This window comes from Labeo rohita, chromosome 14 (genome assembly GCF_022985175.1).
Source record: "Labeo rohita strain BAU-BD-2019 chromosome 14, IGBB_LRoh.1.0, whole genome shotgun sequence".
In the NCBI taxonomy this organism is placed as follows: Eukaryota; Metazoa; Chordata; class Actinopteri; order Cypriniformes; family Cyprinidae; genus Labeo; species Labeo rohita.
The window spans coordinates 29,702,645-29,728,563 of NC_066882.1; the positions used below are offsets into that span (position 1 = coordinate 29,702,645).

The 25,919-nt window shown below is 35.5% G+C and overlaps 3 protein-coding genes across 4 annotated transcripts; all 3 read right to left on the reverse strand.

Moving 5' to 3' along the window:
* Nucleotides 1-624: 624 nt before the first annotated feature.
* Nucleotides 625-7,750, reverse strand: LOC127176557 (probable E3 SUMO-protein ligase RNF212). The gene is made up of 13 exons (XM_051128305.1): nt 7,655-7,750; nt 6,975-7,087; nt 6,782-6,843; nt 6,601-6,675; nt 6,459-6,515; nt 6,241-6,299; nt 6,101-6,160; nt 5,428-5,483; nt 4,309-4,378; nt 3,885-3,927; nt 3,741-3,795; nt 1,281-1,353; nt 625-1,189 (listed from the first exon to the last, which is right to left on the reverse strand). Exons 2-13 carry the CDS (start codon nt 7,081-7,083, stop codon nt 1,039-1,041), a joined length of 870 nt encoding a protein of 289 aa, XP_050984262.1. The 5' UTR covers nt 7,084-7,087; nt 7,655-7,750; the 3' UTR covers nt 625-1,038.
* Nucleotides 7,751-8,094: 344 nt separating this feature from the next.
* On the reverse strand, nt 8,095-10,164 carry si:ch211-255i20.3 (transmembrane emp24 domain-containing protein 11). 2 transcript variants are annotated; one of them, XM_051128379.1, is made up of 6 exons: nt 9,942-10,164; nt 9,306-9,332; nt 9,025-9,116; nt 8,797-8,922; nt 8,561-8,707; nt 8,095-8,396 (listed from the first exon to the last, which is right to left on the reverse strand). In XM_051128379.1, exons 1-6 carry the CDS (start codon nt 10,069-10,071, stop codon nt 8,247-8,249), a joined length of 672 nt encoding a protein of 223 aa, XP_050984336.1. In that variant the 5' UTR covers nt 10,072-10,164; the 3' UTR covers nt 8,095-8,246. The 2 variants fall into 2 exon arrangements, with proteins under 2 accessions (XP_050984336.1, XP_050984337.1); XM_051128380.1 differs by lacking the exon at nt 9,306-9,332.
* Nucleotides 10,165-10,756: 592 nt separating this feature from the next.
* On the reverse strand, nt 10,757-15,209 carry spon2b (spondin 2b, extracellular matrix protein). Its single transcript, XM_051128378.1, has 6 exons — nt 14,890-15,209; nt 14,231-14,463; nt 13,583-13,806; nt 12,843-13,034; nt 12,360-12,543; nt 10,757-11,476 (listed from the first exon to the last, which is right to left on the reverse strand). The coding sequence occupies exons 2-6, from the start codon at nt 14,454-14,456 to the stop codon at nt 11,298-11,300; spliced, it is 1,005 nt and encodes a 334-aa protein (XP_050984335.1). The 5' UTR covers nt 14,457-14,463; nt 14,890-15,209; the 3' UTR covers nt 10,757-11,297.
* Nucleotides 15,210-25,919: the final 10,710 nt, after the last annotated feature.

The following is a 25,919-nucleotide window of genomic DNA, read 5'->3' on the forward strand; positions in this document are numbered from 1 at the left end:
GAACTCATTTGGCTCTTGCGGTTTTCCATAAGTAACAAGAGCTCTGAGACTGCAGCAGGAAGGAGCGTTGCGACTGTAAATATTCCTCGTTTACTTGTTCCTCTATGGGCATTATGGCTAGTTTTCCAAATGTTACATTAGATTAGCCTACACACTGGCTATGAGGCCAGCAGGGGGGGTGACCAACATTAGTGGTGTTTGCCAAGTCAAGCATTACTGTTACTACTGTTCACACTTGTAGTTGAGGATTTGTTTAAGTATTTAAAGGGATAGTTCACCCAGAAGGGAAACTCTGTCATTATTAAACCTGTATGAGTTTCTTTTGTCTAAATCTAAATAAGTTAGTTCGATTTTTTTATTTTATTATTTTTTTTATTATTTATTCACGTATATACATATTCAGTTTTGCCTAGTTTGCACAAATGTATACACCAACATTTTCCCACCTCCAGTCTCCAGCTGATTTGTTTGGATGAACCCAAGATTTGATTAGATGACTCTCACGGCTTCATCTTTGATGAGATACCAAGATAACAAACAAGAAACAACAGTGAAAACCCCAAACAGACTCAAGCCACATTATCAGATGCATCATTTTAATCAATGTGAACACCTCAGTACAATGGCATCAGTGTGTTAGAGGAGAAACATGCCGCAGAGAACATTTTGGATGTGATTAACAGCACATGCTGCTAACACAATGTGAGTCATGCACAAAATGGCATATTAAAATTCACACTCACAAACTGCTCAACGAGGGTCTGTGATTAATTGCTACAATACATTTATGGAAACAAGAGCACAGATGTTCACTGTTCATTGAGTGGCAGCGTTAATGCATTGCGGCATCATAAGAGAGTCAGTTACAGGTCAGCGCTGCAGTGTGTTCATTGCTTGACTACAGGCCTGGATGGTGATTACATTAATAGGCCTGATGCCTTTTGCCTAAAAGCGTCCGGTAAAAATAGCGCAGCTTTGTGACATATAAAAATATTTTGAAATGTGATTATCTGTATTGCCTTTGGACTGGAGTGTATGTCATGGTGGGGGTCCCAGGGAGGACACAGAGGCATATTTGTAGGCCGAGGGCAGTTTGAACACAGGCGTTTCCCATGATGACTCTCTGCGGTAGGCCACATTATGGGATGGATTCATCACCGGCTCCCGTAGACCACTGGAGAATTCCCTACTGCAAGAGATACCTCTCGTGTTACTCTGGGCATCCATACTAGTTTTCCAAGATACAAGACAGTGGAGTCATTCTTTAGTGGAAGAAATACCTGACAGTGGCGCTGAATGGTGCTGAATGGCTACCCATAGTGCTCTGACTTGATGCTCTGTGAGGAACTGTACCTAAATGGAGGAGACCATTCATTGCGGAACAAAGTAAACAGCGAGATTGTATAAATGGACTGTTGATATCATTGAGAAATGAGCGCTGCTTTTGACATGTCGAAAGCACTATCCACTCTTTTGAGAGAAATCAGGGGAAAAAATGCTTAAGGATACATTAGCCAATGGGAAAATGTAATTACTACTATCAAAACCAATAGCTTTTAATTAAATCTGTACAGTGCAGTGTTTTAGTCTTTTATTTATTGGATTTAAGTATTGATATGCCCATGATTTCAAATGATCAGCACAAAATGTGCAGAAAAATAAGACATATCTGTATATGACACTGTTCACAAGATTCTCAATTTCTGTCTGCTCTGTTTTGTAATTGTTGGTCTATATAAATATGCATCAAACAGACGTCTTCATTATGTTATTGCATCTCACTGTTCTTGAAGACTATAAGAGTTAAATATAGCTCAACTTGAGAAACCTGCATTCTGTTTCAATCAGTTGTCATTTGAACACAAGTGTACATATAGAAATACTCACTGTAGTTATTGCAGAAAAATTAGTTTGATATATTGTAGACCTTTCCAACTAACGGTCTAAAGCGATATTACCTGATAAGTGTGTTTAACCTCTTATGATTGATTTTTAAATTGCAAAAATTATATTATGGTGCAATTTGGGGTTATTTTATTTTGGAATTTATAATTCTGACTTTATTTCTTTTTTATTTTATTAGTTTTCACTATATCATTGTTTATTTTAGATTTTTGTTTTTTGTAATTTACTAATTTCTGTTTTCATTTTAAAGTATTTTAGCGTTTCATTTTATTTGCCAGCACAGTCTAGTGCCATCTTTTGAAGTTTTATGCATTCTGAATGTAAAGGCCTGCATTAACCCTTTAACTGTCAGACATAAAAATGCACTATCCAGACTTAAATTTTTATAATTCATGAATGAAAATATTTTGTAATATGATTTTAATGTACATTTTCCATGGTAATGCAATGTCTGATTTTGCCATTCAAAAAATGCCTTTCAAAGGATGAATTTTGAGATTTTAAGTTTTGAACTGATATATAATTATTTATGATTTCTAAAACGTGATAGGGAAAAAGGCAACGAAGAAAGTCTTCTGTGACAAAGGTCAGAACTCGTTATGATCTAGATTTTTTTAAGTTGCACTCTTGCCATATATTAATCTATTATTTTCCTACATAATTTGTAACACAAAAATATGGTAAAATATCTGTTTAGGAGTCTTGACCTTTCTAACGATGTAAAGTTTGTCATGATTACATTAGGATTTATTTGTACTATTGTGAAGTAAACTTAGGCATCCCACAGAGGGGACGGTGACAGTTAAAGGGTTAAACCTTATTTTCAGCTTTTATAATATGGTTTTATAATACATCATGTATCAAAAACTAAAATAAGTTGTTGCAATATTATTTTTTTAGCTAGTTTTAGATGATCGGTTTTTACTTTTATTTCAGTTAATGAAAAAGTTCTGTTAATAATAATACTAACAGCTCAAACAGCTGTTGACTATCAGCATTGGCCCAGAATATCCATAACAGTGCTGTTCAGGTGATTTAAAACCAAGACCAGCAATGATGAGCAGTGTTGGGGGTAACACATTACAAGTAACGCAAGTTACGTAATAATATTACTTTTTTCAAGTAACTAGTAAAGCAACGCATTACTTTTGAATTTCTAAGAAAATATCTGTTACTTTTTCAAATAAGTAACGCCAATTACTTTTTCCCCCTTTATTGATTGACAAGTCTCCTGTCGGGAAATTGGGAGTAAACATGATGTTACTGTATTCTAGACTAAATGTGAACATGCATTAATTCATCTCACTCACAAAAACAGATTGAGTATTCCTCAAAATGAATAAAAACAGTGAAATGCAAACTCAGAATATGAAAATTAAATATGTTAAATAAAACAAATATCCTTTATGTATTTAATCCCATTTTATTAACCATTGTCTTTGCTGCTGACCTTCGATGATTCAACTATACTAATAAGCAAAAATTACTTTAGATAAACTAACATATGTGCTTCATTATTTTGTTATAGCTGAAAAGTGATGTCCTGCATAAATGTACTTTTCTTTCAGCCTGAGGTGAATTCATTTTACTTTTGGTGTAAAAGGGCTTTTACATTAGAATTGTTTTATATTAAATACAAAGAAGCAAGCCCTGCCTAGATTTAAAAAGTAACACAAAAGAAACATAACGCATTACTTTCCATAAAAAGTAACTAAGTAACATAATTAGTTACTTTTCCAGGGAGTAATGCAAAATTGTAATGCATTACTTTTAAAAGTAACCTTCCCCAACACTGATGATGAGTATGTGAATACAGAATAACAGTGCTGACAAACCTATGCGGCAGTCCTTCGGTGAGCTTCTGAGACAAATTCTACTCAGGACATCTGGCTGGATGAAAAAACAGAAGTATAATCACAATAGGGTTGTATATACTCTCCAGTACATGACACAAATAGAAAAAAAAAAATTATGTTTACTTTGTGAGAGTGCCCCCTGCTGTTGATTTCTATGCTATCAGCTCTGAGAAAGAACAACCAAACAAATTGTTATAATAACAAGACAAAAACATTAGGTGATTAAAGCACAAACTGTTCTGAGAAAACAGGCATGACAGATAATATTTAAAAGACATTTGCGTGAGATGTTAATGATTTTTCATCGAAAACATCAAACAAAGTCGGCTGGAACATAATTAAATAAGATATAACTTCTCTAACATGTCAGCTTTGTTCTGTACAGTTGATTAGAAACAGTTTAGTATTACTGAATCAAATACAAGAATAAAGAATTATGAAACTATGTGAAATGTGAAACTAATGGACTTTTTACAATTTGTTCTAAGTGTTTACTTACACACTAAAACTTAGTTTAAACCTTCTGAAAATCTGATCATATACTCACAGGCTAGCAGTGGACAAGGATCGTGACATTGACAGTGGGGAAGAATATGTAATTTTGGTCACTGGGGAAGCTGAAATAAACAGAACTCTTTGAAATTATGTAATAACTTTAAAAAACTGATCATACTACTTCATAGATACTTTAGGTAACACTTTACAACACGCACAGATAATGACAAGATAATGTATAATTCATGAAGAACTTAACCATTTATTAATGATTACTAGATCAGCAACTAATGAACATCCTATATGATTCATAGACTAAGTAATCAATCAACTGTCATTAGTTTAATGTGTCATAATGTATTAATTCCCTAATAACTTATTTTATTAACTAATGATGTAAATTCATATGTTAATTACCACAGTGGTAACTGCTTTAAATACTCAATAGCTAATGATTTGCAAATGTGTCATTATGTTGTGACTTTACTTTTTGAGGCACAGAACTATTAACTAATTGTTAAGTAATATGTCATTGTGGTTATGGATATAGAATTAGTCATTAGTCATGTGCCTCAATGAGTTGGAGCCATGCATTTTCATGGGTTGAAGCCATGCATTTCAACTTCCAGTTGTCTGCTTTAATTAATCATTACCTAATGATCTGCAAAGATATCATTATGTTATGACTTCACGTGTTGAGGCACACTAACTAATTCTAAATCCATAACCACAATGACATATTACTTAACAATTAGTTAATAGTTAGGTGCCTCAACAAGAGAGGCACCAGACAACTGGAACATGAAATGCGTGGCTTCAACCCGTTGTGGTAACTAACACATGAATTTACACTATTAGTTAATAAAATAAGTTATTAAGGAATTAATACATTATGACACATTTAACTAATAACAATTTATTGATTACTTAATCTATGAATCATATAGAATTTTCATTTGTTGCTGATGAAGTAATTATTAATAAATGGTTTAGTTCTTCATGAGTTATATATTAACTCATATCTCTGCATTAGTTAAGCATGAATTAATGCATATTTGTGAACAGGTATTGTACAGTGTTACCACACACGTATTGTAAAGTGTTACCAGTGTTACCACCACGGTTTGAACATTCTGTTCATCTTACAGAATTAAGGAGAGCTAAAACGCACCTTGTCTCTGACTTGCTGACTTCAAATTTCGGTCGGACTGTAATGCCAGTCTTGAACTGGAATGATTTCAATGACAAGTGTTATATTAATAAAGACATGCTAACAGTGTTCTCCTTTTTTTATTTCCTCTGTTCCTACAGATGGATACATTCTAATATGCAGTTTTGATGTTCAAGAAACATTTCTTATTATAACAGATAAAAACAGCTGTGTTGCTTAATATTTTTTAAGAACAACAGCATTCAAAACAACAGCATTTATTTGAAGCAGAAATCTTTTATAAAGATGTTGTAAATTTCTTTACAGCTGTTATTGATCAATTTATTGCATCTATTGTAAATATAAGAATTAAAGAAACCATTCAAGAGATAAGATTAATACATCAGCATATATTTGGAATAATTTAGTATTATTCTAACTGTGAAAAGTGATGCTAAATTTGACTGAGAATTTATGGGTTAACTTGACAAAGGCTGTCCACTCATGATCTCTGTGCAAACTAAATGAGATCAAGCAGTTCTGCCAAGAGGAACGGAATATTGAAATTGCACTGGACACATACAGTAGTTTCCACATATACTAATGTGCACCTGCTCTAATCCTCTGTGGTTTCCAAAGGGTGTGAATGCTATTTTTAGGCCCTGATCTTTTTTCATAGATCACACTGACGTACCTTTGATTTTGAACGGTCATCTCTAACTTTGATATGTAGGCATTCTGTTCTGAAATTTTTCTGTACAAAACAGAAAACAATAGAAATATGGCAAAAATACAAAAAAGAAATGGCAGTAGTAATGCAGTACTCATACATACTTGGACATCTTCTGGATCTCTTGTTGCATTTTCAGTCTATCCTCCTTCATTCTCTCAATCTGTTTTGTCAGTTTGGTTTTGTTAAAATGTATCTTACCTTGTACATGTTAGTTAAGAAATTAACATTAGAGACATAAGAGACTAGATTAAGCCATATTAGCATCCACATTTATACCCAAGTATCTGAGCTAGTCATGTTTAGGACAGGATGCTCTCACCTTCTGCTGATAGTGGGCCAGTAATCTTTTCTGGTGTCTGGCCTGGAATTGTAAAACCTGCAAAGCATAATAACTATGCCTTTATGCCTTTAAGTTAATGATTAACATGGCTGCTATTTACTCATTTTATGTGTAGGGCTACCTTGCTTATCTCTGAGAAGTACTTGACTGCAACTGCACTGATATCTGAGAAAAGCTCTTGAACCTCCGAGCTACTCTATTAAAACAATACACAGATTAGTGGCACAGCTCATTAAAAAAAATCTTTATCACAAAAATAAAATAAAATAAAATAAAACATAAATAAATCTCTTGTATCTTACTTTATCAGACAGTGGGGAGATTTGACACTTCGCTTTGCAAATGAAGCATATGCCCTGCGTTCCTAAGGAGGAAAACAAATACACCCCTTCTGTAAAACTATATTACTTCCAGCAGAGGGCAGTATATCCACACATTTAATTCCTGTTTTAAATAATGTTGTATATAATATATAATGTTAGTTGAGTGTGCTACCTCTCTGAAAGCAAACATTACAGATGACGTGACCGCAGTTTGTGACAGCCAGCTGACGCTCAGGACCAGATGATACGAAGCACGAGTTACAGCAAATCCAGTGAGACATTATTCTGTTTGAATAAAACAACATCATTGTATCTGTGTAAAACTTTTACAAGTGAACTGTCTACGTATATAGCGTTTCAGATTATAGAAATATGAGCCATAGGCTACACGTCTAAGATTACTGCAGAGCTGCCTTTAATGTCAAAATCTTCTTCTATGACCATGTAGCCTACTGTATGCCAGTAAACTGTTGTATGCACCTGTTATTGCCAGTACACTCTATATAGATAGACTGCTCACATGGTTTTAAAACATTCTAAGATCAGACAAATTATTTCATAGCAAACCGATCGAGTATCATCTCGGTTTCTTAATTAATTCAGTTTAAAGCACTATGTTTAAAATTCTGACGGTTTTCCTCTGCTGTGAGGGAAGAATGATTGACTTAAAAATTATGAAAATAAAACAGACAAATTGATTAAATGTATATCAAACCAGGGTAAAAATAATGGTGTGTGCATAGCATTTGATCCAGCTAACGTTATACAAAATAATGTGTAAAATGTCCCTGAGGACTTCACGAAAGTTCCCCATAGGTGCTGTGGTTACTAAATCTGTTAAATAAAACATACCTGTGTGTTTTTACACCCTATCCAGATTTATATCAGTCGTGCGTACACAAAATTGTAGGTTTACAAGTTTTCATATAACAAATTGGCAGATTTTCCGATGGATTTTGAAACGGCAACGTCACGGTGACGAAATCGCGCACTCTTCAAAAAATGACCAATGGTGACTGTAGTTTCCGCCAAAGTACTACGACTATCGTAAATCATAATTAATTAAATATTTACTATTAAATCAATCAGTCAAACAAACAACACTTATATTTCTGTTACTGTATCGGCTTTTTTGACGACGGTTTTATTGCAGCATTAATAACTATAGTAATTAAAGGGTTTGATATTTTAGTGGAAACTAAATTAAATTTGTAGATTTAATAAATATTAATGATTGAACACACTGTTAGAGTGGAATAAAACACAAAGAGAAGAATCACTAGGTATTTAGTAAGTATGTAATATGGATTTATTAAAATCAGTTCAGTTATAGCAGGGTAGATGACAGTTTATGCTCAGATGAGGTAAATTAGACTTACACATTTTTCTAAATGCTTCAACAGTGTTACAGTTATCAAAACACACAGTTAGCCATTTCATAAAGCTAAACCAACTTCTTTTCAATGAGAAAGTTTTTGAGGTTTTTCATTTGCCAGATTCCAACAGAGAGTAGTATTGATGTCTGAATAATGGCCCACCACAAAACGTTTCCATTTGTTTCCTCACTCATTTGGCGAAACTTCTCCTCACGTTCCTGGTTGCAGTAAAATAAACAGATACAAATTGCACATAATCACCAGAGAGTAAGTATACACCTTGGAAAATGTGGGCTGATGACACTCGGCCTGGTTCTGATTCTGGCAAGCAATTAATATGGTACAATTTTGTTGTCAGGCCATCCTGTCTGTGTTTGCTTACCCTTTGGAAATTTTGCTGCCTGCTAATGTAACGCATCTGGTCAATGAGATGTTGCAAGTTGTTCTCCATTACCTTCATGGTGTCCTTTGCCTTCTCAGCATTAGGATCAATGGTATGCTCACCCATTTGGACATCTAAATGTACTTTCTGTACAAGAGAAGAAAAGTAGAAGTTCCTAAATAACATTTTAAGCATATTAAATTCAGCATATGAAGCCACAGCATCTCACAACTCACCAGACGATCACCAGCAAACACTGAGAACCTGGTGGAGTTGGACTGCATACACAAGTAATGCTGACCCGAAGCTTGGGATGTAAAGGTGAATTTTCCATATTTTCCAAAGCGTTTTAACAAGACCACCTGCATATGACAGAATGTATCAGAGGAATTGTTGCAGGTGCTAACACTTAAGAGTTTATTTTATAATTCTCAGTTATGCATGAAGAGTTGAATGCTTCAGACCGCATGGTTAGGGTCTCTCACAGTCACAGTCAAACCAAGATGTCGGATATTGCCCTTCTTATTTTCATCCCAGTGCTCTAGCAGAAAGTTGCCTGAAGGGAGAAACCAACAGACAGTAATACTATATTATTACAACATTTTTACAGTACGCTAGGACCAGTGTAGCTACTTTCTATGTGCAGTGTAAATTCCCTGTTGTTACAGCAAGATATTAAGATCTGGAATAAAGAGTTGAACTAATCATTCACCACATAATGAAATTTCTGTTATCATTTACTCACCCTCATGTTGTGATTTAATCCAACTTGCTGGAATAAAGAGTTGAACTAATCATTCACCACATAATGAAATTTCTGTTATCATTTACTCACCCTCATGTTGTGATTTAATCCAACTTTTGTGAAGAGGTTGCAGAAATAATTATGCACTTCTATGTTTTTCTTCCACAATATGTGGTTTCCACAATCATTATATTTCTGTCCATTTTTAATTCTATATTCCATTGTACAATATATTTTAATTACTTTTGATAATACACTTTTTAATTGAAAAAAAAAAGAAAAAAAAACTATTTTTGTACCATTTTGGTCAGATTTGTCTTCAATTGTCTCTGACCTGTGGTTAACAGGCAGTTGTTGTCTTGATAAGACAACATGGGCCAAAATGGGCCAAATGTATCACACCAATTATCTAAGATGTTTGCCTCCAGAAATTTTAGCACAAACATAACAATAAATGTTCTGCACATATTAAAAGCATGATTATATTTTCAAATTGAATATTAAATTGCCTGTTAGTATGAGCAGTATATGAGGAAAAGGCTGCAGAAACTATTCAGGATCAAACAACAGATTAATGCTGTGTAATAAAGCAAATACATATCACATTGTGTAACAGTACAATTCATTTTAACTGACCTGACACAAGTGTGTCCTCTGGAATCTCCTCAATGATACACTTTTCCTCCTGTTCCCCTAAATCAAAATACATTGCCGGAGCCAAAATAACAAAACTGGCTAGCAGCAGGCCTGTCAGCCTCACATTCATTGCTGTAAGACAGTTTTAAGGAAAGAAAGCTACAAGTAACAATAACAGGACACTAGTAAAGCCTTTACAGCAGTACAGCAGGTTTAGTGTGAGAAATCTGCAGCTGCAGTTTGTAGAGTCATGTTTAAACAAAGTAAACAGAATGTAATGATAAGACTAGGGAGGAACTGAAATATGTTGATATAAATAGTCAATCTATTACCTGTCTTGATTCATTAAAATATATAGTTTAATGTATAGTAGTTAAAGACAGGCCAGCCTATACACTTGTGGCCCTGAAATGATTTAGACACCAAGTCACACTTGAAAATGTCATGCATTATAAAACAAAATACCAAACCAAATGTTATTTATTAGAAAGACAGTTTTTGAGCCAAATATTTCACAAAAAGGTTTCAAAAGGGGATCAAGACAAAAAGTTTTGTGTCCATGGTTTATGTTATTGTGATGAACAACGCCAGAATGTGGTTACCTGTGTGAATCTTTCATTCATTAAAATGCTTATTAAAAGACATTGCAAAAATGGCTTTGAATAGTGAAATAAGAAAATGTCTAAAAATGTCATTTAATTTGATCCTTGATGTTCAGACATTTTAAGTATGACTAACATGTCCAAATAGATGGGCAAATTACATTACATTATCTTTCAGAAAAGTGTAATCATTTTTCACACAAGCATGACAGATTCAGAGGAAACATGTTTTATTTATTTGTATGTACAATTTTATATACAGTTTTGCAATTAATGTACAGATATCATCCACTGATTCAACATATTTTGAAGAGAACAGAGCTTCTTTTTTCTTAAACCAAAGATGTTTATCTCAACTATTGAGCTTAATAATGTCAGTGGTGAGTTTTTTTCCACCAGAGAGCATCAGATTCCATGAACAGTGCATGAGGACAGTGTGTGAAAGTTACAGCAAACTCAGCCTATAAACTCAGGCTATTAAAGCAAATATTGCTGTATTGAAAGTATTTCTGACATCTGCAGTTTCTCATATTTTACTCTCAATTGTGTTTAGCTTTGGGTACTGCAATTTTCTTTTTAACTTGGGATATGTTGCCTAGCCTGTTTCTTAATCATTGTTTAAGCTTGTTGCCTCACCCACAACATCATAGCTTAACAGAATAAAGTCATTCCCTTTGAAATGTCTCATTTTACACTTGTTTACCAAAAGATTCTTCTCTGTGGATGAGGTATGGATGGTAGGTACTCTTAATATTCACACACAGTTGTCAGGGATACAGAGCTTCTTTTCTTCTAGGGGTGGGCAGGCAGCCCCGTTGTTTGCAGGATGCATGTGAATATAGCGGGTTCTGTGTTTTACTCCTTTCTCACCACACTGACCTTTACAAAGACCCCAAGGTGACCAGACAGACACCTCACAGTCCAGAGGGGTATCTGTGGAAAAAGAGATGTTGATTAGTACTAATAACTTTAGGAGAACTGAGAATAAATAATTGTAGTAATTAAAGGAATAGTTCACACATTTAGTCAATAAAAAAATCTAAATAAAATCACCCTTAAAGTTTTGATGTTTTGGTGCAGTATTCCTTAAATCAGGCTAATAGGGCTAAGCAACTTGAACTCAAGAGAAAACGTAACTAGTTCATGTTTATTGACAAAATTTTTAAAAAGAAACTGTATAAAAAAACTAGTTTGCCAAAATGTTAAATAAAATTGCCATGAAAATGTTCTGGGCTAAGCATAAAAGTTAGTATAAAAACACTATGATAAAAACACACTGTAAAATATATATTGCATTTATATTTAATTTAAATTAAACTCAGACAACAAAAGTAACATCTTTTGCAGACATAATTGCTTCTCATCTTGAACCTGCCTAGAGAGATCTCCTGATTCACTGATGCTTTCCAGAAATCCTGACCATGTAAAAGGTTGATATGTATCACAGACTTCCGCACAAGTAGGAAAACAGAAGGATGGAATCAAAGCACACATTTCACTTCTATGACAAACACTTCCTGAGTGCTGACTGGCAGAAAACTTTTAAACGGGCTGGCCACCATTATCGTGTTTGCAGTTTGTTGTGTTGGTTACCATGGGAGTGGATAAACCTTTCTACAGCCCACAATTTAATCACCACAAGTTCTCTCTACGGATTTGTAGAACTTCCCTCGAAAACGGAATACATGCATTTAAGATTCATGTGCAAGTATATAAACTATAAACTTGCATGAATAAGTTCTGTATAAGGAGACTATGCCAGACCATTACAAAATTCACATTGCAATACATTTTACAAACCATTCCAAATACTTACTTATGAGAGACACATCTATTTCATTCCCACTTGGAATCTGATTAGACTGAGTCGGCTGAATGGGTAAGCTGAAGATCTGGTTGTTCTTGATCTTTGTTAGGGAGACTTTGCCTATTGGGGGGAGATGTTTCAGTCTGGGATAGTAGAAGGAGTTTGCAGGGTGACTTGGGAATGATGCGGTTATCTGTTGAAGGAAGATATATCCATAACAAGATTTGCAACAAGACCTCCTAAAACTAAACCAGACAAACAAAGCTAGCTTTAAAAAACACATCTTAAATCATCTTAATATTGTTTTCTGGTCTTGTCTGGCCTCCAAGTTTGGTCAGACTGGTCTTAGAAAGATTTTGAAAACTTTTCAGTTGGTCAGGCTAGGAAACCAGCTGGTTGCCCGGCTACAGAGCAGCTTGGCCAGGCCAACCAAAAAAGACCAAAAATTGATGTCATGGGAAATATAAATATATATAATTTCATTACCATTACCTGAGTGATCTTGTCTTGAGGAATGGTTTCGAAGTTTGGTGAGGAGAAAGTGAAACCACTGTCTGTGCCGGCATCGTAGGGATAGAGATCTAGGCTTATGTTTTCTATCCAGTGATCACCCTCGCACAAGTTTAGACTGTCTATTCCAACAAACCAATCAGGACTTGGCACAATGCGGACAATGAAGGACAGCTGCAAAACAAGAAGACCATTAGTGTTAGGCTGCACTGTGGTTTTAGCTTGCTCATTAGCTAGTATGAGCCGCTGGCTTGTTTTCATTTGGAAAGTTTTATTATTTACAATTCTCTCTGTAATATTTTATATGGAATGCCTGGGAGGCCAGTGAAGAATGTGCATGTAGAGAGCTAGTTCCAAAGGAATGCTTTGGACACAGTTTGCAAGTGTCCTCATTTTCTGACCGAAAACATCTGTGCTTTTTATTTAAAAACAACTGAAAAAAAAACTGCTTAAACCAGCCTAAGATTGATTGCTGGTCATACTGTAGGTGGTCAAGGATGGTTTAGCCTGTATCTTAACCTAGCCAAATCAGAGTTGGTTTATCTGGTCACCCTGTTGGTGATGTTTTAGCCTGACCAGCCAACCCGAAAACCTTTCATTTTAGTGTCATACAGTTGTAAAAAGTGCATAGAAATACATCATACGAAGAGCTATGATTTGGTGCTGAAGAGAAGCTCAGGCTTGTCCTTGCTTTAACCTACTGCAGTGCACAGTGTACTTACTAAAGAGTGTCTTGCATAGACCTCAAATTCTGTGATTGCCTGACCGGTTCCTCCAACCACAGCTGGCGCTGAGAAGAGGCCATAGACACTCTGAATCCTTTCCCCAGCTGCCTCCACTTCCTTTATCAGGGTCCAAGCCTCTCCTCTCTCAGAGAACTCTCTCACCCCATTACTGGCGTACTCGTTCCTTTGCCAGATGTGATAGTCTGAGCTGTGAGTTACTCCTAAAATGAAAATGATAGTTTTCAATGTGTACTACTTCTTCAGTGCATAACATGCTACTCAAGCACTACCATCATTATCTTGCTTTTATGGACTTTTTATAGGAAAATTATTAGCATCATGTCATCTTGAGCAACCCAGCTTATTTTGGCATCCCCAAAGTAAATACAATCAGTTTATATACTTTTGTGATACTGTACAGAAATCTATAAGAAAGTTATCAATAATGGTAGCATTCCAGAATCCAATAGTGATCAGTGAGTAGCCATACAGAAAATTGCACATTGGCTAATAAGCTTCTAAAACCCTGTATAAACTTAAAAAAAATTAATAATATTATTATATTATTAATATAAAATAAATAATAAATTATAATTTATTATATTATAATAAATATATTATTAATTATAAGTGCAGCCCACTCACCAATGATGGGGGACCACTGAGCAGGTGGCCTGTACAGGGGGTAGTGTTTGGGGAAGGCAGTCTGAGTCCACTGGCCGGTAAACGTCAGTCTGTACTTGGCTGCCGACGGCGCCATGCACACGCGGTCCACGTCGACTGGCATTGCAGGGACTCCACTCAGCAGGGCCAGAGTCACGGTAAGCCACTGCAGCCAGCAGTTCACTTCCAAAGATGTCATCTTTTCCATGCTGGTTCTGTGAGGGAACAATAAACTGTTTTACCAGGCATGTGGATGCATGCCATAACCAGGTTTGAACGTTTTGGACCTTCCATACAAAACTATATGACAATGGTAAAACAGGGAAATTAAACACTTTACATAAGCTCCTCTATGAGTGACTGGGTATAACTTGTGTCTTACACTGACTAAGTAGGAAAGAATGTAGGTCATATTATTATTATCCAACTTCATGCACCATGACCTACATTTTATATAGAGATTATTATATTCAAAACAGAATTAAATTAGTATGTACTGTAGTATTTAATGTATTTGTCATATAAAATACTACCTTTACATGCATATGCCCTAAAAAAGGATTTGAATTTGTCATAATAAAGCAGAAGCAGTTCAACATTGTGCAGCATGAATAAAATATGTAGTTAAAGAGAGCACTTACAGGGTTTGCAGAGACAGATGAGGTTTCCTGCAGAAGAACTGAGTGGAGGTCACCTGTGCCCAGGCATTCAGAGGAAGACTGCAAGATTACTGTGTGTCTTCCAGCTATTTATGCGTTTCCAGCAGTCCCCACGGTCTAGCAATATCAATAACCTCCTGACCCCTCCCAGATGTAGTATCGAGCTCTCCACGCTCTGCATTACAACTCCATGTGGGATTTCTCTGCAAACGAGTCACTGTTTGAATCAAGATTCACACTTTTTTTCCCTCTCCCGACCAGAGATGCATAGAGAAAGCAGCATTATAAGACTCCTGAGGGTTTCACAGTCAGCTGAGGAGGTAGTATTATGGGGTTGGTTGATTGTGGAAACAGACTTGGCTGGTGGATCAGCAGTGTGGAGGCACCCAGTAAGCCGAAAGCTAACAGATCCCGCCTGCAGCCAGTAATTGCTTCCACATGCTCACGTTTTGCCCCTCACCCTTCTCAAATTCTCTCCAGTTTCTTGACACTTAATTTGCTGAGAGCTGTTTGGATGTGGTTTTTCTGCAAACCAGTTTCATTTCTGAGAGCTTACTTTAAGGGTTTTTAATATTCCTCTGTTGAAAACCGGGCTTTGACCCAACTGAATTGCGACATCTAATGTCTTTAACGTGTGTTTTATGCCTGTCTCAATCTGGGGTCAGTTTCTGTCAACCATCCCTCATTGTTCATTTGAGTTGTCTCACATGTCAGTCCATTTGGTCACAATGGACTAACAGAAATATTAATAGAAACTACAGAAAGTGTGTTAAAATGAGCTTAGTTTGATCATACACATTTAACATTAACTCAAAAGAAGTAATAAATACGTGACAGTATATTTAACAGACCAAAATGTAGGTCATCATTTGCAAAAAAAAAAAAAAAAAAAAAAAAAAAAAAGAAAACAACTCACTTAATCCTAATGCCTTCACCAATTCAGTGCAGCTGTGAGACAGGACAATAAATGACTACATTTGTTTTGTTTAAGACAGCTGTAAGACAGTCCATTTGAGACATTTCTGATGTCCATTTGAAAAAGATTACAGGATGTAAGACTGACTGCATTGTTTACCAGAAAGCCATATATGCACAACAAATCACCGGACTAGTCCATGTCAATCTCAAAAATCCATCCATTTTCCAAACCACTTGTTCTTTGTAGTGTGGATACTGGAGAAATACCCTGGATGGATTAAATTAATTACATTACATTACTATTTTTTTTTCTCCTTGAAAGGCACTTCATTACATATGCAACTTTTAGAAAAAGTATTTTTAGGACTACTTCCAGTGCCAAGTGCCAACGTTTCATATTAGTTCTTTATCCAAAGTGACCACCCAGGTTTGTTGTTCTGCTTTGAGGTTTTCCTAGAGACTGTTTATTTCTTTCTGTTTATGTCTTAACAGTAAACAGTCGGTATCTGTGCCATTCTGGGAACAATTGTGTTTGAAACAAAAATGTAACCAATGCAGATTGTTCAGATCTTAGCAAGAATGGTTACGAAATCATGCACCAGTTCCATGAAGCCTTTAAATAGGTCACATTATTTTTCTTGGAAAAAAGTAACTCAAATTATGATAAAAGAGAAAACATGTTTACAGAGGAACCAATTCCAGTCTTTTACTAAAGCCTAAACATAATAACTAGTGAAACACATCACTGTATTACGTGTATATGGAATAATCCATATGCATTAGTATTCATCCACATGCATTAGTATTCATTTAGATTTGGATGTATATACTCAAATTTATATGAGATCACTGACTCATGAGAATTATAATTACAACTCAAAATCTCACCACACAATGTTCTTCAGTACACTATACATATAGGCCTTGTTAAGTCTTTCTGATACCTGCTATCTCTTATAAAACAAGAGGTTTGCTTTTGACCCGTAAATTGAAACTTTCCTGTTTTTCCCATTCACATTTCCCAGTGAGACAATCTACTCATAGACCGGAGGTATTAAGAGCAAGATTTACCAGGTCCTTCCTAAAGACAGATTCATTTTCCAGCTCAATGGCATTTCGCTGTGAACTTAAACCCCCGCCTTGATATTTAGTCTCTGACACAGTATGAACAGACAGTAAAATCCCATATCTATCTATCTATCTTTTGCAATTTGAGCCATATTGTGGCCACTACTGATTAAATTTTACGCATAAAAGTATATGGATATTACATTGATCATGAGTTGGTTAATGGGTTTTCATTGTATTTAATGTTAGAAGTCACAGCTGCTTTATAGTCAATTTCATCTTCATTTTGTGCTGCCAGTTACCCTCAGCAGAGAAGGATGTGAAGTTAAGGGTCAGTGCAGTGACCCTCACATTGGGAGTGGAACCTATCCAGTGTAATATTTCTGCTGACAAACATGATTTCTTAGCAACGTCGCAATAGTTGGTTGGGGCTAGCCTGCATTATGTAACCGTTTTTGGACAGTATGTTCCTGGCATGTGCTTTGTTGTAGTTTACACCCAGTCCTTATATGACAGATCTTAATCCTGATCACTTTCATGTGTGTAAAATAATACAAGGTAAAAAAAGTGCAAGCCGTTTGAACTAACATGCTAATAGAAACCTAATCATATGCTGCATTTCAACAGCTAATTACAGTCAATATGCCCTAATGTGGTATATGGGTGAAAGAGAATACTGTCAAAAAAAAAAGCCCTCATGTGTTCCTGAACTCGTAATTACAACTTGTAAACTCTGAATGTTTTTAGAATTACGACTTAAAGTGTCATCGGATGCTAAATTCACTTTTACATGTTGTTCGGACATTAATGTGTGTTGGCAGTGTATGTACACATCTACCCTATAATGATAAAAATCCATGCAGTGGTTTTTAATTAATCTGTAAAAAATAATATTCCCTTTTTCAAATCGAGCCATTCTCAAATGCGTGTCGTTGTGGCATCACACCGACAGAGGCCACTCCCACGATAGTTGATTGACATGCAACAGTCCCACCTCCATTGTTTTGATGCCGGAGCAGGGAAGTAAGTTAGACAAGAATTGAGCAATTCAGGTGTTGTGTTGCTGGATGTAATAATGAACGTAGTGGTCGTCATTTACTCCTGACATCTGAGCTGCTGAAGATGCAGTGGATTACGTTTTTTGTGAAGAGAATGCGTCTCTCGATTTACATATATCCGTCTATGTTCGCGCTAATCATTCGTGATCCAGCTTCACTTACAGCAGAAGTGAGTATAAGGGTTTTTTAATGAAATGAGATTGCCTTTGCTAATAATGTGCTAGTTTGCAAGTTTAACGGCTAAACCCGGCTAAAGTAAACATGCTCATCACTCCACAGAGAGAAGAGAGGGGCGGGGCAAGCAGAGCTCATTTGCATTTAAAGCAGCCTCGACCAGAATAGGATGATCTTTGCAGTGCTGATTTTGGCAGGGTAAAAAGGGTGTTGTTTTACAATACCATTGAGAATTTTTAACCAAAGTATATTATAGACTTTTCATTAAGACCCTAAAGAATCATATCAACTTGTGGAAAATGGGCATCCGATGAGCCCTTTAAATCAGTTACAGATGTACCCTGTGACCGCCATCAGGTTTGATTTGGCGCTACTTAGGTGCTACCTCTGAGTCCGACAACATGGAAAGCTATGAATAAAATGTCACGTATTGTCATCTCGGAATTATGGTAATTACGACATGGCATGAAGGCAGCATTAGTCTCCCTTATTTGACACACCCATTTCAGAGTTTGTTCTAATGAGACTGTGAGTCGAATCAGGTATGTTTGATTAGAGAGACACACAAAATGTGCAGTGTTGGGGGGCGCCAGAGACTGTATGACTACTGGGTGATGAGAGGATTACTTACTATTAAAGAAAGTGTAACAGTCAATTTGGATTACATATGCCTTGATAACCAATCACATTACAACCTTGACATCATTGAATTTCAGTCAGAATTGTGTGACACTCAATTGGTGTTTACAGATACCATAGGAATGAATGAGGTGCCGTAAGCTGAATCCCACCTGTTGCAAAAAGTTAGTGACTTCTCTTATAAAACAACACTTTTTTTTATTTGGTGTAAACTCTAAAAATAGTTAAATCCAAAAGTATTGCTTAGTGTAAAACATGTTGAAGATTAGCCAATAGGCTGTCGATTCATTAAATATTAAGCTGTTTCCTCTAAATGATGTTTTATTAGCAAAGTTTGGGAGGAGCACGTTCAGATAATTAATCAACACAAGGGGAGCACAATCAGTAATTAATCCAATCAACAAGTGTATATATATATATACAGCTGTCTTACTTCAGTTTCTTTGACAGTTTTCCACCATCCCTCCACCACCCCTTTTTCACACTTACATCTATTTCCGTCCCAGGGTGGGGGGGTACTCTGGGCTCGGGCCAAAATTCCGAGCTTGGAGCCCTCCTCTCGGACAGCATGCCAAATACGCATAACCTTTACTGTTTTATTATATGTAAGTGTGAACTCGTGAAAAAGCTGTTTATTCAGCATAGTGAACTCCTCCATTGACATCCATTCAAAGAAAATGGCCTCTGTTCTCCTTTCCCAAACCAGAAGCGTTAGCCGTTACACTTTTTTGGTTGCAGGCTTGCCTTCTATTGGCTTTGCTCTATAGATCATTCTTTAATAATCCTAGAAAATCTTAAATATTGATGTGACAATTTCATTAAGGAAGATTAACGGAATAAAAGGAATATCGTAGCTATTGCCTATACAGGCCAGGATCTATGGGGTGCTAGCGGGTGCACCCTCAAACGAAATCAATAGTGCCCTCAGTTAAAGCTGTAATAATGGCATTTTATTGCAGATTTAGATAACTATCCAGTGCGTTATGGTTTGCGCTCTGGAGATCGGTTTCTGTTTCAACGTGTTAGCCAATCACGTTCATATCTTTTGATTTCTCGAATCAGATGCATTTAAATTAGAATCCACTCACCACTCAAATCGCTTTTTGTCGCTTTCAAATCAGTTTTTGTTGAGGTAACGTTATTGTTGAGATTCAAACTTCATATATATATATATATATATATATATGTATATAGGTATAAGGTTAGAGCACCCTCACTAATTTAAGAAGCACCCACAGTGATTTGATTCTGGAGCTGGGCCTGTACCTATGGCTAACGGTCAAATGAAATTTGAAGCATACTGAATATACAAAAGAGAATTAACAATTGACATTTCTATTTATGATGTTGCTTAATCAAATATTCATTACTGTTGTTGTTGAAAAACAATTAATGCTCATGCTGGAGAAAATTCTGATTATATAATTCATGATTTCGAGCTAATTTCATGGTTGTGAATTCTTTTTCTTATTTGATTTGGACAGCTATAAGTTACATGTGGAGGAGCAATCACACATTTTTATTTTCTTCATCCTCAGCAGCCAATCATCATGGCCTGTCTGTAAAGCTTCTCGTGGGACATCATTAAAACCTTGGTGACTCAATGTGAATTTTAAGCACTGGTTTGAGGTTTGACTTTAAATATTTTTCTATGAAATGCTGTGATTTTACCCATGTAAACATATATATGATCGTAGCCAAACTGTATTTGCTGCACATCAATTATTCCACAATTCAAGTAATTCTCCTTTCTTCACAGTTATCTAGACTTTTTGTATTATCTCTGTTGTCTTAAACTTCACATCTTGTTACTTGAGAATTGTTTCACTCAAAGTTCAAGACCTGAGACTTGGACCAGGACTCTGTAATGTGCATGCTAAAGTTATAGGCCAACACAACATTTTTTTTTTTTTGTATGAAGTTTCCTCCTGCTAGATCTCTGTAATAACGAGGGTCAGTTTATTGGTTAAGAAATGCAAGGGAGTTTTTGAATCAAATTTGCCTCTTCTGTCAATGACAGAAACAGTGATTTGGCCTTATTATCCTTCACAAAATTCCGCACAGAATTTAAAGAGGCTAATAAAAATGTGAACACAGTCAAGTTAAGTTTAGCCAAACATGACTTCATCCGCATGTCATGAAGAATTAAATCAAGTTATGTAATGTAACATGACAAGTCACGAGTTGTTTTGGATTAGAAAAATAAGTTAAAACGTTTGTGTACATTTATTGTGCCAAAATTGATACTATATATATATATATATATATATATATATATATATATATATGCGTCTCTTTAAGAGACACTGTCGGGGAGTTAACTCTTTACTATGATTCTTGAAAATGTAACTTTGAATGACCTTGGAAAGTCATGTGCATGCTATATGTTTATGCCAAAATGTTTTGGAAAGGAACTTGGGGAAAATATTAGACATTGTCTAAAGGATCACAGAAGAATCATACCATGTGAATTTATTCCTGTTATTCCCTCAGGCATTTATGACTATAAACAGGCGATGTTGTGATTCTTGAAATCATAGGTCAGTTAAAGATAAAGAACTGATGTTTTCAATGTTTTCAAAGATATAGAGCTGATGCTTTCGTGACAATGTTATATAGTTATAAGTATAGTTTTTGTTTTTGCAAGGATTTTGGATGAAGATGTTTGGATTGGATGTTAGTGAATCACATTAAAAAAAAAAGTTTTTCTCTTAAGAATTGTATATTCAGACATGCTGTCATTAGAGGCCACTGACACTGACTGTTTTTGTCGTGGGATCTTCTTTTAAAATGTCATGTTTAGACTAATCTGTCTACGACTAGCCTTGGTCTTGTGCGCTTTTACATTTAGAAATAAACTGTACCATAAAATCATTTCAGATATATTCTATAATTCTATATTGAACATTTATATGATTTTGTAAAGTTGTTGCAACCATGTTTGAATCATAATGAATATTGTTCATACTAAACAAAATGTTGAGATTACTGAGTAATGGTGGTGCTTTTATAAAATAATAAGAAGAAGAAGATTACATGCTAACATGCTAAAAGTTACTTACATTAAGAATGTTTTAACTATTTAACAGCATTAATTTACAGTATTTAAGGACTAGTGATTTCCCCTTAAGTACACTGCATTTCAGTGTTGTCAAGCTAATGTCATGCTAATAAACCAACTCCTACCCCTAACCTTACTACAACTATAAGGTCTACAATAACAAATGCCTATCCCCACCCCATTACTAACCTAACCTTAATATTCTCACCCTAATTTGCATCCTGAGGCTGCTGTACTGAAACTACTGTGACTTATGGCTCTGCAGCTCTGCAGTTGGTTATTTTTGAATATACTGGCATCAAACAGAACAATTCATCCCAGACACTCTTTCCTTCTGTCATTGCTTGGCCAAATACTGTAGATAGCCCTGCCCCAAAACTCATGTAATGTAAAATATGTTGTGTCTATATACACAACCAATATTTTTAAATTAAAAGTTGTATATTTAACAGTTTATGCAGTGCACTTTCAAACAAACTAAATTATTATTATTTTTTTTTTAAATCCATTTTGATTGTTAAAAAATATCAACTGCATTACATGATCAATGTTAGTTATCGATGTAACATGTTAAAAAAAAAAAAACACTTTTAAAAGATTGACAGGTTTAAAGCTTTTTACTTCAGGCTTTACAAACCCATGTGTAATTGCTTTGTCAATTACTGTTTCCACAAACGGCTCTTGCTCGATCTACATTTTCCAAAGTTTTTGTTGTCCATATATGGATAAAGCTGGAAAAGTATAGAGTTTGACACATGATTTGTTTATAGACTATTCAAATTTAAATACTTTAATGCAAATACAGCATCTCAAAATAGTCTTACAAACAATCTGGAATTAAAAAAAAAAAAGTTTTGATATATTTCAGTTAGTGCCACCCACTCTCCCGCTGTCTAGAGCCATTTAGTTTACCTTTATAAAGTGAATCTATGCCATCTCACTCATATGCTTTCTAAGTTGTAAGATCACATGTGACACAGTACTGACCCCTTTCTGAAAAGTTTTCTGTTGGGTTTTCTTGAATTACTGAGCCACACAATTCAGCACTGGGTGTATTTGGAAACAGTGATGTGAGATGTTGTGATCATGCAGACCTTTCCACCAGCTTTGTCAAAACAAGTGTAGACATAGCTTTAAGGAGCTGGCTTTACAATTGGGTAAAGCCAAATTTCATCTAAGGTATTGTAAGTATAGATATGCCCCAGTATAATGAACTACTCCTAACACCTTATGGACAGGTCCAGGTACTCTAAGAAATACACAGCTTAAACGTTCGGCTAAATCATGTTTGTACGTCAATCTAGTGATTTGCACAGGTTTCTGTGAGGGTTAGATTTAGGGTTAGTGGTTGGGGTGGGTTAAGCAATCGTCAGCTTCATCCTAACCAGCTGCTCAATTACACACTTTAACCTTTGTCATTTCACTCAGCGGCCATTTTTGAAACACCTCCCGGGCAGCTATTTCAGTCATGCAAGTACAGCTCCTAACACTTTGAATGAGGAAACATCAAATTCTCCAAAACTGTTCAACAAGGTTACGATTAAATTTCATATTTAAAATCACAGATTAAATCTGACAACAACTGTCTCATAAATTTAGTCTGCTAAACACTTACTTACGCTCAAATAGCGTTAAAAAGCGTATTTTTCAGGCTAGACCAGCTAATGCGCATGTGTTGTCCAAAGAGCATGTCTGAGTCTCTCCCAAATTGCACACTTCAGCTGCATCCTAGTTTAGAGGCTGCATCCTTCTAAGACATTCAAAGACTGATTTTGACACCACTGCCCGACAAAGGCTGTCCAATTCGAAGTCTCCTTTAAATCTGGCCTCAAAATGCATCCTTCATTTCCTGGGAAATGAAGAATACAACAGATAGAATCAGATAGAAATAGTTTAGGGTGCCAATTGGGACAGAGCTTCAGAACACTGACTGTTTCTATAGACCTTATGTATGCCTACCCCTTTTTAGCACTGCGCTCGTTTGTCTTCCTTCTTCCATTTGTATGTCTACGGTGTGTAGGTAAGGTCATATGAATTTATTAATGAATCAGTTTATCTTCCTGGACTACTGACATTCTTTATGAGGTTCAATTCGAACATTACAATGCACATGGTAACTTACGATACCTCTACAATAAGTAAATCCACTTCACCAGCTGATTATTTTTCAACAGCAATGGTATAAACCAACCACAAAAACAGACGTTTAAAGACAAAATTCAAGATGGCTGTGCACTTGCTTCTCTGATGCAGAAGGTAGCAACTGGAGCATCTAATGGCAGCTGCAGTGAAGTGACGATCACCAATTAGTGACTGGCTCTTAAATTTAGAAGGCTGAACTATTCCACCATATTGTAAATTTCACTTTTTCCCATTCGTAAGTACTGCATCTTTGTACATCTGAATTCTTTGTCTAAAAAAAAAGGGTTCACAACCTGTCAAAATATGTTCATCTTGGTCCATTTATTTACAAAATCTAACTATAAACTATCTATAAAATTGCATCTTAGTAAGATATGTCATCATTTAAACCACTTTAAATTTTTGTAACATTGAACATTCAATTGATGGAAGGTATACACTACGTGAAGATCCATCTATTTTATCTTTCATGGCCCTGGCAAAGAAGTATGCATTTTGAGGTTGCATTTGAAAAAGCTTTCGAATAGGGATAGCCTTCATCGCTGTGATGCATTTGGCCTTAGAATACAGAAGGCTGGGATAAGCTTTTTATGCCAAAAATCATTAGGATATTAAGTAAAGATCATGTTTCATTATTTTTTGTAAAATTCCTACTGTAAATATATAAAAACATAATTTTTGATTAGTAATATGCATTTGTAAGAGCTTCATTTGCACAACTTTAAAGGTGATTTTCTCAATATTTTGATTTTTTTGCATCCTCAGATTCCATATATTAAAATAGTTGTATCTCGGCCAAATATTGTCCTATCCTAACAAACCATCAATGGAAAGCTTATTTATTCAGCTTTCAGGTGATGTATAAAGCTCAGTTTCGAAAAATTGGCCCTTATGATTGGTTTTGTGGTCCAGGGTCACATATAGAATTCAAACAGAAAACTATTTTGAGAATAGTCTTCATCTCATGTAAGTGTACACTACTCAGATGACTCTTCACAAAGACAATTTCTTAATGTGTAAAAGTTTGTCAATTAGTACCAAACTACTGAGTGCACCTTAATCACGTCCTAGAAATGGTTCACTGTCAGAAAGTTTTCCAGGCTAATGATATTAAAACAGTTTTTGTGCTAAGGGCATAGTCAGCACGTTTTTTCCCAAATAAAAATGATCAAGCATATTTTCCATTCAGACCATTCTGGCCATGTTTAATTCCATATATATTATTTCATACCATAATAGTTTTATTATCATCATATATAATCATTATAAAAACATGAGCAGCCGAGTATTTTATATAGGTTAGGAGAAATCAATCCATTTGGATGTTATTTGTGGTTTAAAAAGGTAATCCTTCACTTGAGCCAGTGCCATTGCTTTGTGTAGTTTTCTGTGTATCCTTAACGCTCTCCCCCCTATAAAATCAGTAACTGATCCTGTATTGCTGGCTTTCAAATGAAGTAAGCCACATGTCTGCCAGCCACTGTAACTCTGTTACTCGGGTAAAGGAAGTCTGGAAAAAGTCTGGCTGTAAGCAAGTCTGTGGCTGACAAACCCAAGTTTCCAGACCAGTTGCAGCAGATCCTATAGTTTATACATACTCTACACATTACCTATTGATTACCTATTGTTCCAATGAAATCTTGTCTTGTTGACCTTATTATTCCTAAAAAGGTAAAACATTATATAAGTGTGCAGAAAAACAGTATGTTTGTTGTTGTTTCTTTGTCTGCACACACCACAACCCACTCAAAGCACCCTTGCAACCCACTTTTCGGTCTCAAGCCACCAGCCACCAGTTGTAAAACACTGGGCTGGATGGCATAACACAGTAGATCAATAAACAGTAGCTGGTCACTTCAGTCCTGGGGGCATACTTGCTTGGCACCACCTATTGTGAAAGGTGTATATTTTACATTACCGTCTTATATTTTGAACAATACAGTAAAAGCAAA